The following is a 17,503-nucleotide window of genomic DNA, read 5'->3' as shown; positions in this document are numbered from 1 at the left end:
TCAGCCTGATAATATGGACACTGTAACCTCAAAAGTGGGCTGTTCTAGTGCTGTGGCTCCACATGCTGATTTAGACTCTAGACCGTTAGGTCGCAGGCCTGTCAAATTGCCTGGACTACAGACCATATTGTGTTCATGGAAACTTTTGGTTTTAGTGCACCAATAATCTGCACAATGCTTTGCCTGGTTTATTAATGGCATTGTTATTTTCTGTTTGTTGAAAAAGTGGACATTTTTTTTTTCCCCACAGGGTAACTAATGTGAAGTTTCTTTTGTTTAATATTCATTGTATTTTATTTTTACATATTTTTGTTAAGGACTTTTATTTTGGTGTTGAATCCTCATGGAGAGGATGATGTACTGAGAAGCGGGAGTGCAAAAAAGGGGAGGAGTAGAGAGAGTACGAGCGAGGAGTATGTTGTGTTGCTCTGCTCTCCTTAGACTCTCCTCTCAATAAAAAGTTATTAGTCGTCAATATTTCCAGTCCATCGTCTTTATTGAAACCAGTCCACGGGCAGCTAAACGCCACGCCTTACATATTGTTATAAGATAAAGATCTTGTAATACTAATAGCCTGTGAGTGTGTATTAAATCCTACTATAAAGCAATGGTGAAAATGATTGTATTGGTCTTTCTCACCTGTATTTTTCTAAATATCATATTTATATGTAATGACTGATATTTAAGTGATATCAGTAGCTTACATTAAATGATATATAAAGTAAAATGTATTGACCTTTAAATTAAGGTAAAATGTGTTTACTTAGAATAATGACTCTGAAAACTTTAAACATTAGCATCACTTAATCATAATTAAAATAAAATAATCAATAAATGTGGCAAGTTTAAACATAAGAAACACATTGCATTGCAAACATTAGGTACTTACTCCAGCCTCATAGAAACAGTCGTGGCTGCAGTATCCTCGGAAGTCATCAGAGCCATAGAACCCCTGTAACACACCTCTTTGCCCTCTTCCTCTGTAGCCTTCTCCACAGTCTTTGTATGTAGTCTCACAATGGAGACATCTGGAAAGACTGTATGGAACCCTGTACAGGTTTCTGACATTTTCACGGCATGCCTTCCAGTTCACGACACCTGAAGAAAAAAAAAAGAAGCTGATCTCATAATTGTCTTAATATTCAACCATACATAACTAAGAAAAAAACAGAGGGAGAGTTGTGATTAACCAAACAGTGACACTAATAAAACTTACTGTCCAACCACCGAAAGTGAGCCTCTCGGCGGAAACTTTCCATGCTCACAATGCACCTGCAGGTGAGGGCAAGGGAGCCAATTGCAACATCACCATCTTGAAGCACAACCTCCAGTAAGATTTCACGAAGGACCAGCGGAGGAAGCTATACATGAACAAAACATACCAATCTGAACTTCTTGTGGTTATTATGATTCCCTTGCCTTTTATAAATTGAGTAATAACAAATACATACCTCCTGTATGTTCAGGGCTTGGTCAACAGTTGCCACTGTGAAGGGACAAATGAAGAACGTCAGTAAATGACAGTCAACATTTACTATTAATAATAGAGCACCTCAAACAAAATAAATCATACCACTTTTGAGTGGCTTGTCAGTCCGCCTTATCTTTCTTTGCTGGATTTCCATGACCGATCTTGATACATTTATGCCATAAAAACACATTAATAATACAGTATATCAAGTTTCATTGCATGAAGATATGACAACTAAAAGTCACACTAACTGTAAAGGCATTTTGCCATCCTTGTCATTATTTTTTAGAAAAGGACTAAAAACAAGAAAGAAAGAAAGAAAGAAAGAAAGAAAGAAAGAAAGAAAGAAAGAAAGAAAGAAAGAAAGAAAGAAAGAAAGAAAGAAAGAAAGAAAGAAAGAAAGAAAGACAAAGACCTTGGTGGGAATTTCTCCAGCAAAAGGACAGACCACCATCTTCTTATACTTGGTATGTCTGACTATATTTGGAAAAAGCACAAGTTTATCAAAACAATTCTTAAACTTACAGAATGTTTTTTTAATGAGCTTGGAAAACCCACCTCTGAAAAGTCAAATGTTCCCCCCAAGATGACATAGAGAGCATACTGCAACATGAATTATGTATTAATAACTGCACATGGGTTTAATTCTGACCAGGCACCTGCAAAATCAATAGTAACCATTGATCCTACCATTAGAATGAAGACTCCACAGCTGCAAGACATCTCTTGTCGAGGTATATCCTAGATATAAGTAAATTACATATGATATAATTTTTAACTAGTACCACTAAATTCCTAATTAATTAAAATTTTCAATCACATTTGGTGTAAAATGAAACATACCCCAAGGTCCTCAGAATAGAATTCTGTCCATGTCCCAGGACACAGGCTCTGAGCAATTTCTCTGTCAAAATAAACAAATGCCCCCCAACAATAAAAAAAAAAACACATTAAGATAAACACTACAAACAGTCAATCAAACAGGGTTTTTAAAAGATATCTACCCTGCAATACTACATATGATTACCAAGTAAATTTGAAATAGAACAGAAAATAATAAAGGCAGAGTTTAACAGGAACTGTCCCGCCTTTATTTTTTCCCATGGATTTCTTCTCAATGCAGGGATGCACAAAATGTATAAATATATGACCCTAAAATTAAAGTGTGTTGCAAGTAAAGTGTTTCTTAAATTGTATGCAATGAGAAAAAAGCCAATGGGGGGAAAAAAGAGAAAAGAACTGAACATAGAACAAGAGAACACATAATTCTGTAACAGGAAAACCTGTATATGGCAATGTAAGTGCCATCTCCAAAACCTTGAGTTTTCAGGGAATTGAGAAAATACAATTCACGCAAATTTGGCTTAATGATCTGAAAAAATGTTTTTACCCTGTGTTAGTTGTTAGGAAACGCATAATATCAAGGAAATAATCAGAAATATGCGCTGATTTCAGTTTGCACAACAATTGGTATTGTATGTTTATGTATCGTAACATTAAAGCAGACTCACACACAGCATCCAATGCCCTGGCACCCAAGATGGGAAGACCACAGCATCCTTGCTAATAATTTCAGGCTACATGTATATTAAAATTAGTTTATTACATAAACTATTAAAATTTATATTTTATAGTATATAGTGTTTAATGTTTAAAGACATTACAAATGTCAGTGATCCTTACAGGTAAGTGGTCCATGGGATGTGCACAAATTGGTGGCAACCATGTCACTAAGACATGGCTGTCAACCAGATAGATGTCCACATTCTGCCGCAAAAAGAAAATTGTTATGAATTGAAAAAAATTAATTAATTTATGCTCTCAAACTTTGAGGTTAAACCTGGGAGAGTGCAATCTGTTGCAGCACACAGAAGCAGGAATTCAGCACCTGTGTGAAAATATCAACATTTAGCTACTTTGAAATGGACATTATTTTATTTATTATGATTTTAAGTTTTGATTCATGTTTTTGTCTGTTTCTTACATTTCCTTCCACCTCGCAAAGGTTTGTCAGTGTTATTAAGTCTTTCTGTTTTATGACAATAGAGCCCACAAGTGCTACTTCATCATCAGCATTTGCAGAACGAACTTGAGCCATCTGTCAAGAGAACAGAAATATTCTATTACTTACAAAACAGATTCTTATTAGTCTTAGTCTTCTAAAAGACCTGGCGTTGCACACAGTGAATATTGCTGGCTCCATGATGAATCAGTTGTAAGTTGCTTAGGGTATGACTGTCTGAATGCATAAATGAAAATGCAAAATCTAAAATTTAATCATAATAGAGGACTGAAGTTGTGCAATTAATAACCGTTTAGCTATATTACCAGTTTACGCTTTGATCGAGTCAGTGGCTTTCCCCAGCAAGCCTTGCTAGGTTTTATCAGATGTAGTCTGGTCATTTCAGGAGCCCTGTTCTCTTTATTTAAAGACACATAAAGACATAATGATTTGTAAATAGCAAATAAGAGATAAGGTTCAAAGTATACATGTAATAAACGTACCTACAACCAAACGTCCAAACAAATCAGTTTAGAGGTTTATAGTCGTTTTTGGATGCCCAAGGTCCTTTTGTATTTTTGACAGCATGGATCCATTTTTTTCTTTATTTTGCATGTGCAAAATGTTTCTTACAAAAAACATGTGGGTGGTGGGAGACATCATATTCAAGAAAAAGTTGTTCTTACGCATTCCAGCGAAAAGTTGTTCTGCAGCTTGTGTGTTCACTCTGCCAGCCAACTCTGGGACAATCTGAATCTTTCTAAGTGTGTCTCGCTTATCCTTACTGTTGGCCTCGTGGAACTTGTCAGATAGAGCATAGTGCTCGGAAGAACCAGTCACTGGATGGCAATTACCATCCTCATCCATCTTCTTCTCTTTTATCCAGGGTAGGCTTATAGTTAGGGTTCCGCTCTGTGCAGCTGTTATATTGTTTTCTGTAGATTCCGCAAGTCGTCCCTCAAAGGGTGTAAATGGCATTGCTTCTGGCCTCCTTAAGTTGGAATGGGTAGCAAGTCCTCTGGCAAAATCATAAATACAAATGTTTGGGATATGTTTCCATGAAAATAACATGTCCGTAAAGTCTCTAGGACTTTCGGCACGGAGGAGAAATTTTACACTGTAAACTATACCACAAGGACATAAAATGGCTGCCCATCCACCTGACAAAGAGGAGTATAGTTTGTTTAGTGAATGAAATTCGTTAACTTTCAGAACATGTACATTGGAACTCACAGAGCCCACCATATACCTGATGCTCCCCAAACTTTTTGAAATCTTGTCGTATGCAGTTCTGTTTTGCATTTCTTCTCTCAGTCTGGATAGAAGATCAGTCTTTGATCCTTCAGTGCCAACTCCACATGCCTTGCAGAGTTTTCGAATGTCTGCAACCTGGTAAAGCACAAATATGTTTGATATTTCATTACAATATGAAACTATCTCTTTGTGTGTTAGTTCTAACTAAGACTAGAAGGTAACAACTGATTTAGACCTGCATAGTGATTGTTTCATTACTGGTCAACCATCACCATTTTTAATAAACTGCAAATTATAAGAGGCTATAGAGATTTATACTGAGCTGGAGCGTACCTTTAGCTTCATTAATTCATCACTTAGTCTCTCTTCTGTCATGTCTATTTCAGCGATGTTTTCTAGTGTATTTGTGGTCTGCACTTTCTTCCACTCTGTGTTTATCACAGATGGTGACCTGCGTGTGTGTCTGCCGATCCATGGGGCCCAGTTCTCATAATTGGGTTTCAAAGTGTAAGGATTTGTGTCTCCAACTAAAATAATACAGAAAATAAAGTAGTGAAACAAACTCTTGAAACAAGGCATTTTGTTTAGATGTGAAAATACATGTGTAATGCAGTGGTTCTCAACCACATTCCTGGAGGCCCCCCAACACCATCCATGTTGTCCATGTCTCCTTAACCTGTTAACTGTCACGCCCATTTTTGAGTGTAGGCCTGCAAAGTTGATGTCGAAATTCAAATGAATGTAATTCTGGAACCCTTTTGAATTTAATCCTCATTCTGGTCTTTTTTTAAAGAAGAGAGTTTGAAGTTTGTTGCACAGGTGTCTGTAGTTTAAAAAAAAAAGTTATAGCTGTTTAAGTTTATTGTAATAAAAATGTACTGCAATACAATTTTTATATTTTATTAAAATAATATATCAATAAAAATTTGGTTCACCCTAAAAATTATATGAAATAAAAGCCATACTTCTAAAGAAGTTGTGTTCCAAATTTGAGACTAATATCTTAAAAAATGAGAATTTTATGAGCTGCTATACCAACAAAGGCCACTAGGTGACATTCATGCCCAGTTGATGATTCCAAAAGGACACTTTTTACCACTTAACCTCACACCACAACACAGATTGATATCCTTTTTTTTTAATTCAAAACATTGTTTTCAAGATGTAAAATGTTTTAAAAGAGTATAAACGGTTCCTTAATTTATTTTTTTCAATAAACATATGAAAGAAAGATAATGAAATAATAATGAAAGATATACAAATATACTGTTGAAACAACAACTATTACTACTATAAATGACTATTCATACAACTGTATATATATATATACTATTAAATACTAACTATTTACAACTTTTCAGTAATAAGCTTTGATCTGTGGTGTGCAGAGTGATGGGAACACTGAAAAGTCTTATTACTCATTTTTATCATGCCAATTGTTGAAACAATCTCGATGTGGCAAGAAGCAGAGAGCCGTATTACATGCAGAGCAGATGACTGGGGTCTTCTTGTGGCACACTTTGCATTTCCTTCTAGAAGCACGCTTGGACTGTGCAATGTGCTTTGGTTTGTGGTGTGCAGAGTGATGGGAAGCAGGAGCAGCAGATGGAGCAGGAGCAGCAGGTGGAGCAGGTGGTGGCATCCAGTCAGCAAGCTCACAAACTAGAGCTTCTCGAAATTCTCTTGCTGCAGTGCAGCCAGCTGCTGGTGGATTATGAACGAATTTACCACCGCAATGTCCAAAAAGTGGTAGAACAAAGTGTGGTACCACTTTCTAGTTTTCCGCAGCACTGTGTAATACCCAATGAGGGTGTCGGATACATCAACTCCTCCCATGTTCCTGTGTGTAAAGCAAGCATAACAATAATCAATACATAAAATAGCTATTAACATTTTTGAATTTCCAGCAAATCAGCAATTACAGAAAAAAATGTTTGACTCACTTATTGTAGTCCAACACTGTAGCAGGAACGGGAACAGTCTTTTCTGTCCATTTCCCATCTGGAGTTTTGACCCTCCTTTTCACAGTCTGGTCTCCATTGGCTGAATGAAAGGAAGAACACACCAGGACTTCTCTTGTGTCCTTCCATTCCACAAAGAGAAGTTGGTCATCCCTGATCCACCTCATGCTCCCACGGGGTGCAGTTTTTGGCAGCTTGTTGAGGGTGGTTTTAGGGAAGCCCACCCTGTTGCATCTAATGGTTCCACAGGCCCAAAAGTTTTTTGTAAGGAGATCCCTAAAAAGCATTGGGCTAGTGTAGAAATTGTCTACGTATAGCTTATAGCCTGACCCAAAGACTTTTTTCATCTACTAGAGCCATCACGGAGTCGTAGCTCAGCCCTTTGTTCTGTTGACTTTGAGCTACGGGGGATTTGCCTTCATAAATGAAAAAATCCCAGGTATAGGCATGTCTGGAGTCTGCAAGTACAAAGAGCTTGTACCCCCACTTTGTTGGCTTATCTTTATGGTACTGCTTTAGACCAATCCTTGCCTTAGATGCCACCATTCTCTCGTCGATGCTGATGTTCTGGTGTGGATGAAAGTAGCTCTTGCATCCATCACGAAGCTGATCATATAATGGCTTTAGTTTACAGAGGCGATCATAGGCAGGTGTACCTTTTTTCTTCAAGTTTTCAGCATCAACTTTTGGATTACTCAGGTGAAGTGCTGAAGAGATAGCACTGAATTTTCTGCATGACATGACATGACTGATGCTGGGAAGCTGATACTATAAAGCCTGGAGCCATTCCAATAGTCTGTCACTGCCGGTAGCTTTACCAGACCCATGTAGATGACCACTGCAATGAAGGAGAACAAGTCCTTCTGACATATGTCTTGCCTTGGTCTCCTAGTGGTATTCAGGTGCTCAGTGTAGGCATTTGAATTTTGAATTATGGTCTGGCAAACAGACGATGAAAAGAACAGTTGAAATAGCTCCAGAGGACTGTAGGATTCTGTTGAAATAATCTGAGGCCCAGGATTTCGAGCAGGTCTAAACAATGGTTTCGGTGGTGAAATATCTGGCTCATCTGATGTATGCCATCTATCTTCAGTGCCAGATAAAACAGATTGGATCTGTCTTCCATACCCTCTGTCTGTCCCTCTCTTGGTGCTTCTACCTCTTCCTCTCTCACTTCTTCCTCTTCCTCTTCCTCTCTCACTTCTTCCTCTTCCTCTCTCACTTCTTCCTCTTCCTCTCTGACTTTTTCTTCCTCTTTCACTTCTATTTTCACTGCTTCTCTCTCCGTTTCTTCTGCTCTCACTGCTTCTCTCTCTTACTCTTCTTTCACTACTTATCTCTCTTTCTCTTCTTCTTTCAATGCTTCTCTCTCTTTCCACTCCTCTCTCACTGCTTCGGTCTCGTCCTTTCCCTGTTTCACTGCTTCTCCGTCTGGTTCTGGCTCTCCCTCTCCCTTCGAAATTACTAGGAGCAGCTGAAGTAAGTGATTCCGATGATGATGATGGTTGGCATGTTTGTTCAGCAGTCCAGTCCTCATCAGAAGTATCGTCTTGACACCTATTATATGCAATAATATGCATGTATAAACATAATACATATTGGCATATAAAAATTAAAAACTATAGCAGTGCATTTCAAAAGAATAAATATAATACACATCAAATTTATATGCACATTTGTATGTTCCATAACATACATTAGTAATGACTGTAAATGAAATGTATAAACTAAGCAAAAAATAAACTAAATATAATATATAATTACACATCATGTCAAATTTACACACTGCTCTCTAGCATACTGCATATTAGTAAAGATGTTATAAATGTATGAACTTACCGATCTAGTGAGGTATCTGAAAATTCTGCTTCTGGAAAAAGTATGTCTCGTTCGTCATCACTGGACTCCTCCCGCTCTTCATCACTTGATTTGCAAAGCTCATCTACAACTTCTAAAAGTGTATAAAATGACGTTTTCTGTCTCTTCGGTTCCATATCATGACCATGAAGTGTGGAGTGTCGAAGTGCAAATAAAATGGTTGCTCCTGGCCTCCTAGCCCTTGCAGGTTTACTTTTATGTACACTATGTTGACAAACGTTCAGCAGCAGTTTTCAAACTGCAGGTGGACATGTGATTAGCAACAGGTGGCAGTTAAATTTTGATTGGATAATAGTTTGTCAAAGTCAGGTTTCAAAGAGGCCATTGGCCTGCTCAGTTGCTGAGGACTCACAAGGGTTAGATACAGCTCTAGCTGCTCTGTTTTGGTTATTGAGACTAACTTGAATGACTTGCCTGATCATTTTTGGATAAAGGTATGAGATGTTTCTGATCAGAAGACTTTATCAGACACATTGACTAGAGTGCTGATACAGAAACCTCCCAGAAAAAGTGGATTTCATGTATGATCATGCATCAACTGGACATGCATTACAGTTTTCATTGAAGACTTGCTACATCAACCATCAAATGTTACTACATCCAAACATCAAATATATTAATTTTCGATTGTATTCTCAATATTTTGGACAAATACTAGAAAATATATTTAGTTTGGATTATTAACATAAAAACTGAAGTTTAAGTCACTGTAAGTGTGTTTATTGGTTTTTCATAACAAAGGCCACAACTCCTGGTATAGTTTTGATTTTTTGCTACTTTCTCTTGTCACAAATTGATAAATGTTTGTCACTACATAATATTTCCTGCAAAACAGTTGTCAAATATGAAAAGTACACACTTAGAGCTTTCCAACGATATATTGTTTGTCAATATTAGATCAGGTTACATATAGGATATAATTGTTTTAAACATGCAATGGCAAATGGGCCCACCGGTGGGCCAGTGAAAATCAAACACACCCGATTCAGATCATCAGCTCATTAGTAGAGACTCCAAGATCAGAAATTTGTGTGTCAGACAATGGAGAGATGCAAAATGAACAGTGTTGTTGGGCCTCCAGGAACGTGGTTGGGAACCACAGATGCAATGAACTCAACAAGTATATGTACAAGAGACAAGGAAGTTGTTTACATTATTGCACATGATAGCCTATTTGTCTTGTTGCAACTTACTCCTCAACAAGCCAGTTGCAATTCTCTCCCTTGAAAGAGTCTCCCAGAACTCCTCGGAATTCACCTCTCCATTGAAGGTTTCAGTTGGCTCACTTATGTCACTGACTGGATAAAGAAACAAAATTCAATTAACACAAATGAACTGTAAATAGAAAATGACAAAACACTGTGATTGCTTACCTGCCATGTTGAACACTCCCTTTTTATGTAAGTCCATTACAACAACTGGAGGATGATGTCCACATTTTAGACACGAAAAGGCATAATCATGGTAAGTGCCTCAAAATGTAAATATGCATGAAGAAACTCTGTCTCCTTTGGGTAAGGCATGTGTGTTGTCTTTTGCAATATGGAACTCACCCTTCCAACTGCCACATGATCCTGAGTGAGAACAGTCATGAGAACATATATCAGTGCTAGATTAAGTTGAACAATCTTGAGCCTAATGTATTTTAATTTTCATAATTAAAACCTGAACAGAATTCCTTATGAAGATGGATAGAAAGATGCTTAGCAGCACTTTATCATTAAAGTTGTGAAGCCCATGCATCCAGTCCTGGTATCGGTAAAACATACCACAATTACTGCATTTCTTGCAGTATGTGGATATTCCTAATGAGGTAAATAAACAGATAATAATAGTACAAAATGATCAAACAATCACTTGGCAATTATTGTGAATAGCATACTTTAATACTCCTCTAATACTGGGGTATAATGCAAAAAATTACATGTACTACTCACAGAGAGTAAAAAGAATATATATATTCTTTTTACTCTTTGGGATATTCAAATTTTGCAAATTGACTTATTGTCTGGGGAGGTAAAGCATCCCACTCTTCTTAAAGGGCTACCCTCAGGTCATTGAGGTTCTGGGGTGCAGGGTAACGACCCTCTACATGGTACTGTGATAAGCCAATACTATCTGAAAAACACCATTAATCCAGTCGTTGTGCCTCTGCATGAGCAACACAGGCCTGATTTCCTCTTTATGGATGACAATGCCCCAGCTCATTGAGGTCGCATTATCAGGGAATAGTGGCAGGTACCTCAAATAGTGGTACCTCAAATGGAGTGACTTGCACTTTCTCCAGACATGAATCCCATAGAAAACCTATGTGATAAGCAGAAACGTCATATAGAAAGTCATAACCATGCACGCCAGAACCTCAATGACCTGAGGGCAAAACTTTAAGAAGAGTGGGATGCTGTGCCTCCCTAGAAAATAAGTTGATTTGCGAACAGCATGAGATGTCGTTGTTGAGCTGTAATTGATGCTCAAGGAAAGTTACAAGTTATTGAAACATTGACATTTTTGTTATGGTATACCCACCACTGTTGTTAGTTTTTGTTTTAATAAATTGCTGTAGAAGAATAAATGCATGCTTCTACTTAAATGCCCTTCTTTTATGATATATTATCACTGTAGCACAAGCTTTTTACATTTTCCATAAATTTCACCCGAAAGTCAAATATGCCTAACTTTTAGTGAGTAGTATAAATCAACAACTTATAAATATTAAATATTATCATTGAAAATTTACAAACCTGCAATGCCTACCAGTCACTACACCACTGAGCGTCGCCACTTTAGCATTTTTGGTGATAAGGACAGGAGCACTGAGAGGAACAGGTCCAGGGCACTGAGAGCAGAACTCCTCTTCAGGAATAAGATGTTGAGGAATGTCTTCCTTCTTTACATCTTCTATAAAAACATCTGATAGTGTGTCTGGAAGCTTTTTGTTATGGTATATATATTGTACCATCTGCTTCAGGCCATCACTCTTTGGAGGATATTCCCATTGCTGGCCAGACAAGTCATCATGTTCTGCTGGTTCAATCTCTGCAGCTGCTTCTGGCATGGTTGTGAAGAGCTCCCGCTTCATTTGAAAGAGACACTATTTTGCTATGCACTTATGCAGACACGATCTCCTACCTCTGATACAAGGGCAGTGCCAAGTGTTTGTCTTGGAATTGTAATTAACCAAAACTCTGCCCAGTCTACTGTAATAAGAAACCCTTGGGTCATATACTGATATGTAATGCTTGTAGTCAGGGCCTCCAATAGTAACAAGGCTACTAAATGTTGCACCTTTACTTTTAGCCTGACCTTGCAGCGTAAGGCATTGGTTTCTCCTTGTGTTACAAAACCATTTTTGCTCCACTATCTCAGTCAACACGTCCTCTGATAACTCTTCATGTGGTGCAATAGCACAGGAGTAGTCTACTGATCTCAGATGCACACATGATGTAACCAAAAGTTCACTCCTTTGAGTCATTTCAGCACAAGTGTTGCACATATCCATTTCACACATTACCTTGTGTGATGAGCCCCAAATTTGCTTCGCCACATGAATGGGAATACAGGGCCCACAAAATGATTTTGCTACAACATATATCCCATTCTTTTTATCAACACACTGTGTTGGTAAATGATAAGTTGAAGATACGAGATGTATAGGTTGATGTTTCCGCTCAATGTGTTTTTTCAAATTTTTAGAATTTAGACTCACTCCACATTGAGGACACCTCACAGTGATTTGCTTTCTTTTAATCACTGGAGGAGCTGCTGGATGTCGTGGTGGATCAAGTGCTGCTGGGGCGAACGAAGGAGTTTGTTGTGGTGGATCAGGTGCTGCTGGGGCCAGCGAAGGAGTTTGTCGTGGTGGATCAGGTGCTGCTGGGGCCAGCGAAGGAGTTTGTTGTGGTGGATCAGTTGCTGCTGGGGCCAGCGAAGGAGTTTGTTGTGGTGGATCAGGTGCTGCTGGGGCCAGCGAAGGAGTTTGTTGTGGTGCATCAGGTGCTGCTGGGGCCAGCGAAGGAGTTTGTTGTGGTGGATCAGGTGCTGCTGGGGGCAGCGAAGGAGTTTCTCCTGGTGGATCAGGTGCTGCTGGGGGCAGCGAAGGAGTTTCTCCTGGTGGATCAGGTGCTGCTGGGGGCAGCGAAGGAGTTTCTCCTGGTGGATCAGTTGCTGCTGGGGCCAGCGAAGGAGTTTGTCGTGGTGGATCAGGTGCTGCTGGGGGCAGCGAAGGAGTTTCTCCTGGTGGATCAGGTGCTGCTGGGGGCAGCGAAGGAGTTTGTTGTGGTGGATCAGGTGCTGCTGGGGCCAGCGAAGGAGTTTGTTGTGGTGGATCAGGTGCTGCTGGGGCCAGCGAAGGAGTTTGTCGTGGTGGATCAGGTGCTGCTGGGGCCAGCGAAGGAGTTTCTCGTGGTGGATCAGGTGCTGCTGGAGGCAGCGAAGGAGTTTGTCGTGGTGGATCAGGTGCTGCTGGGGGCAGCGGTCGGAAACTGCTGTTGTGGCAAAAATTCTGTTTAACATCATCACTACGTAAGAGACACTCAGAGTCAAATTAATAAAAAAAGAAAAGTATTTATTCTTGCAAGAATAGGTTCAGTCTAGTACACAGAAGTTACGCTGTGCAAGAGAGTGACACACAACAGGAAGATATGAGACAGCCTTTATACTCTTTTCAAGGTTCCTCCTCACCCGCTGTACATTTCACCCACCCAGATAAGGTCCTTACTGCTGTTCAGTTTCTACTTAAAGACACAAACTGGTACTGAAATAAACTGGCCAAACCTGACCATCCCTAAGGTCAGAGGTCCTGTCCCATATGTTCCTGAAACGTCACACACAAGCACGTACACACATATATTTTTATACATTGAATAGGTTCTCTCTCTTATGATATCTGTTTGGGATCAATGACTATTAAAATTTCTACAACAATTCCCCCCTTTTTATCATTCAGATTACCCAATCATAATAATAAAAATAATAGAACAAAGTTTAAGTCATTTCATCACACTTATACACTTCATCTCGGGTTTTCACATAACTGACCACTCTCTTAAACATTTGTGAAATAACATTTGGAAAAGTAAAAAGCTTAGGCTGTTTTTGTGGGGATAGTCCCTTAAGTATTAGCAAGCAAGTAAAGACTTTATCTGAGGCCGGGCTGAATGAATAAGCACTGTTATTGCACTCCCGACCTAGGTCGGACCCTCAGTCACCTCAGTATAAACAAGAAATAGTGTATAGTTTAAGTAGGAAACACATCAATTTAACACCCTGGTTATCATTACACATCTGAAACCCACATGGCATATCAACAGGCTAAGAAATACGAAGAAATAAAAGTAGAATAAAATCCCTCATTTCGACCCCTCTCCTTGTACGTCATCACATAGCGGATAACCACAGCTTTTAACCTTCTGTTCATATCAAAAACATTCATAGAAAGAAAGAAAAAGAAAAGGAAACATACACTTTAACACATGTCACAGTAGCTCCCACTACTTGTATCATCATATTTTGTTCATCCAATTGAACAGACTCCCAGCTTTAACCAGTCTCTGTACTGAGCTGGAGACACATTATAATGCATGGTAAACATAACAATATTGATAATCCTATCGCTGAAATTGGTAGTACAGTTTTGCAACCAGTACCCCCCAAAGATTAACCAATCTTATCCATTTACCATCAATCCACGCCCATTTCCATATGTCCCCTCCATTTTCCTAACAATAATTTCCTAACTTTTAATTCGATTCAGCCAATGGTTTTACTTAGTAAGCTCTATTTAACACCATATTTAATAAAATCTATCCAGAAAAGGTTTTATATTTTTTATCCATTCTTTTAACCAATGTAGTTGTTCAAAATTAACTCAAATATTTCCATTACGGACCATCTTTTAGCTTATTACCATACAGATTTTCCCATGATCGGCCTTTCTTACCCTTAATGGAAAGCCTAATCATCAAGTTTCTTCAATAATAATCCCTATAATTTACCTGAAATATTTTCTTCTGAATCCTTAACCAATCAAATCATTTGATCTAAGCCCTATTTTGATTCAATCAAATAAAATCATCAAAATCATCACAAAAACGTCTACGGTTACGTATGTAACCCTCGTTCCCTGAGTAGGGAACGGAGACGTTACGTCGGATGACGACGAATGGGGTTTCGCTTAGAACACCTATCGACTTCGAGTATTACAAAACGAGCCAATGGCAAAGAAATGCCATGGGTCTGCGGAATTTGCATAGCGTATCTCTGCCTTACCTCGTGGGTATAAAAGGAGGACGCCAGCAACATGCAGATATGTTTCTTCGCTGAGGAGCCAAGACTGAGCTCAGGCGATCCCCGCGGTACAGCGGAAAGTGGCAGGCAGACGTAACGTCTCCGTTCCCTACTCAGGGAACGAGGGTTACATACGTAACCGTAGACGTTCCCTTTCGTTGTCACTCCGAGTTACGTCGGATGACGACGAATGGGGTTACCAGTCTAATCACGCCACCTTCTCAGCTGTCTTCCAGTGCCCTGCGTAAATCGAGATCCCTGTCAGCCTGGACAAAGGACTCCATTTATCACAGGAATACCAAAGTACACTGGGAAGCATATCCCAAGCTTAGGGGAAGTATGCAATTAATGCCAACCCAGAGGGGGGGGACTTAGAGAATACACATATGACCCGAAGGAAGCATATGGAAAACACTGGGGTGTCCAGACGCAGGTGGAATATTTCAACCCCAGGGGTGGCAAGGTGGCTTGCCAAGGGAAAGACACATGCTCAGAGAGGCTTACAGTGGAAATACACATGTGGGGGTCGCTCAGAGGAGGGGCCATGCACACGGGAGGCACCTAGCCGACGCGCAGGCAATAGACACTGGCGCCGACGTCAGGAGTGCTGGAGGAGCTCAGGGCTTTCGGGAAAGCTCACCTGAGGAAAATATCGCACGTATCCAGTCCGTGGAGGGGAATGGCGAGCAAGCGAAGACACCTGAGCGGGTCCGGTACTAGCCGGTTGAAGCGAGTACACGAGAGGACACAGGCTCCACTCGGAGATTATAGAATCTGGCGAATGTGTTAGGTGTCGCCCAGCCTGCAGCTCTGCAGATGTCTGTTAGCGAGGCGCCATGCGCTAGAGCCCAAGAGGACGCCACACTCCGGGTGGAGTGGGCAGTCACACCAAGGGGGCACGGTCGACCTTGCTGCTGGTATGCCAAAGCAATGGTGTCCACTATCCAGTGAGACAACCTTTGCTTGGAGAGAGCCTTTCCCTTCAGCTTCCCACCATAACAGACAAAGAGCTGGTCTGAGGTCCTGAAACACTGCGTTCTGTCTACATAGGCGCGGAGAGCGCGTACTGGACAGAGCAGTGCCAAGGCTGGGTCTGCCTCCTCCGAGGGCAGCGCTTGCAGGTTGACCACCTGGTCCCGAAAGGGAGTGGTAGGAACCTTGGGCACGTATCCAGGCCGGGATCTCAGGATCACGTGAGAGGAAGCCGGCCCAAATTCCAGGCACGCTTCGTCAACGGAGAATGCGTGCAGGTCCCCAACCCTCTTGATGGAGGCCAGTGCAACCAGGAGCGCTGTCTTCATAGAAAGGAACTTAAGCTCGACTGATTGCAGGGGCTCAAAGGGAGCACTCTTCAGGGCAGTTAGAACCACTGAGAGGTCCCAAGAGGGAACGAGAGGAGGGTGAGGCGGATTTAGTCTCCTCGCTCCTCTCAGGAACCTGATGACCAGGTCGTGCTTCCCCACCGACTTACCTTCGATGAGGTCATGATGTGCGGCAATGGCGGCAACATAGACCTTCAGGGTGGAGGGAGACAGCCTTCGCTCCAACCCCTGTTGAAGGAAGAAAAGCACAACGCTGATCGAGCATCTCCGGGGGTCTTCTCGGTGAGAAGAGCACCAGTTGACGAAGAGGTTCCACTTCAACGCATAGACGTGTCTCGTGGACGACGCTCTAGCGGAAGTGATGGTAGCCACCACCGCTGGTGGTAGGGTACTCAAACCTGCCTCGTCCCATCCAGGAGCCACACGTGGAGGCTCCAAAGATCGGGACGAGGGTGCCATAGGGTGCCCCGTCCCTGAGAAAGAAGGTTCTTCCTCAGAGGGATCGGCCAGGGAGGTGCTGTCGCGAGGAGTACTAGTTCGGGGAACCAGGTCCGGTTGGGCCAGTAAGGGGCAACCAGAATGACCTGCTCCTCGTCCTCCCTGACCTTGCGCAAGGTGTGCGCAAGAAGGCTCACTGGGGGAAACGCATACTTGCGGCCCTGCGGCCAGCTGTGCGCCAGAGCATCCGTGCCGAGCGTGCCCTCGGTCAGGGAATAAAACTGGGCGCAATGGGTCGAGTCGTGAGAGGCAAACAGATCTATCTGCGCGTCCCTGAACTGGTCCCAAATCAGCTGAACCGACTGGGGATGGAGTCGCCATTCTCCAGGGAGTGGCCGAAGCCGTGAGAGCTCGTCGGCTGCACAGTTCAGCGCTCCGGGAATGAAGATGGCTCGAAGCGACCTCAGATGCTTCTGACTCCATAAGAGGAGGTGGCGGGCGAGTTGCGACATACGGCGCGAGCGTAGACCACCTTGATGGTTGATGTACGCTACTGTGGCGATATTGTCTGATCGGACTAGTACGTGTTGACCCCAGAGCAACGCCCGGAAGCGGTGCAGGGCAAGGCGTACTGCCAGCAACTCGAGGCAATAGACATGCCATACTGCTCAACACTACATGCGAGAATCACTGAGCTTCAGGAGCAACCTTGCTCAACACCTGGGTGTGATAAATCTCACAGAATTTTTCAGGAGCATTTCTGCTCAACATGAGAGTGTGACAGCATGTCCATTGCGCATGGCGCCCCAGCCCGTGGAGGCATCTGTTGATACAACAACATGCCGGGAAGCTCGTTCCAGGGGCACTCGGGCCCGTAGAAAACTGAGGTTCG

General features: G+C 41.5%; 1 protein-coding gene and 1 pseudogene across 1 annotated transcript in view; both read right to left on the bottom strand.

Annotated features, from left to right (window-relative positions):
- Positions 1-877: 877 nt before the first annotated feature.
- The window catches only part of LOC143750744 (uncharacterized), a 30,242-nt gene continuing 13,616 nt past the window's right edge, over positions 878-17,503 (bottom strand). The window contains exons 3-9 of the mRNA XM_077243914.1: positions 2,162-2,212; positions 2,030-2,074; positions 1,887-1,948; positions 1,574-1,632; positions 1,452-1,486; positions 1,217-1,361; positions 878-1,098 (exon numbers count right to left, since the gene is read on the bottom strand). Of these exons, the coding sequence (XP_077100029.1) occupies positions 878-1,098; positions 1,217-1,361; positions 1,452-1,486; positions 1,574-1,632; positions 1,887-1,948; positions 2,030-2,074; positions 2,162-2,212 (618 nt within the window). The remainder of the gene's footprint in view (positions 1,099-1,216; positions 1,362-1,451; positions 1,487-1,573; positions 1,633-1,886; positions 1,949-2,029; positions 2,075-2,161; positions 2,213-17,503) is intronic.
- LOC143750696 (HMG domain-containing protein 3-like) lies at positions 4,005-11,621 on the bottom strand (annotated as a pseudogene).

Source organism: Siphateles boraxobius, unplaced genomic scaffold (genome assembly GCF_051911475.1).
Source record: "Siphateles boraxobius isolate OS27281-9 unplaced genomic scaffold, OSU_SipBor_1 25, whole genome shotgun sequence".
NCBI lineage: Eukaryota > Metazoa > Chordata > Actinopteri > Cypriniformes > Leuciscidae > Siphateles > Siphateles boraxobius.
The sequence above is the reverse complement of the archived record's forward strand: the minus strand, read 5'-3'. Positions and strand labels throughout refer to the sequence as shown.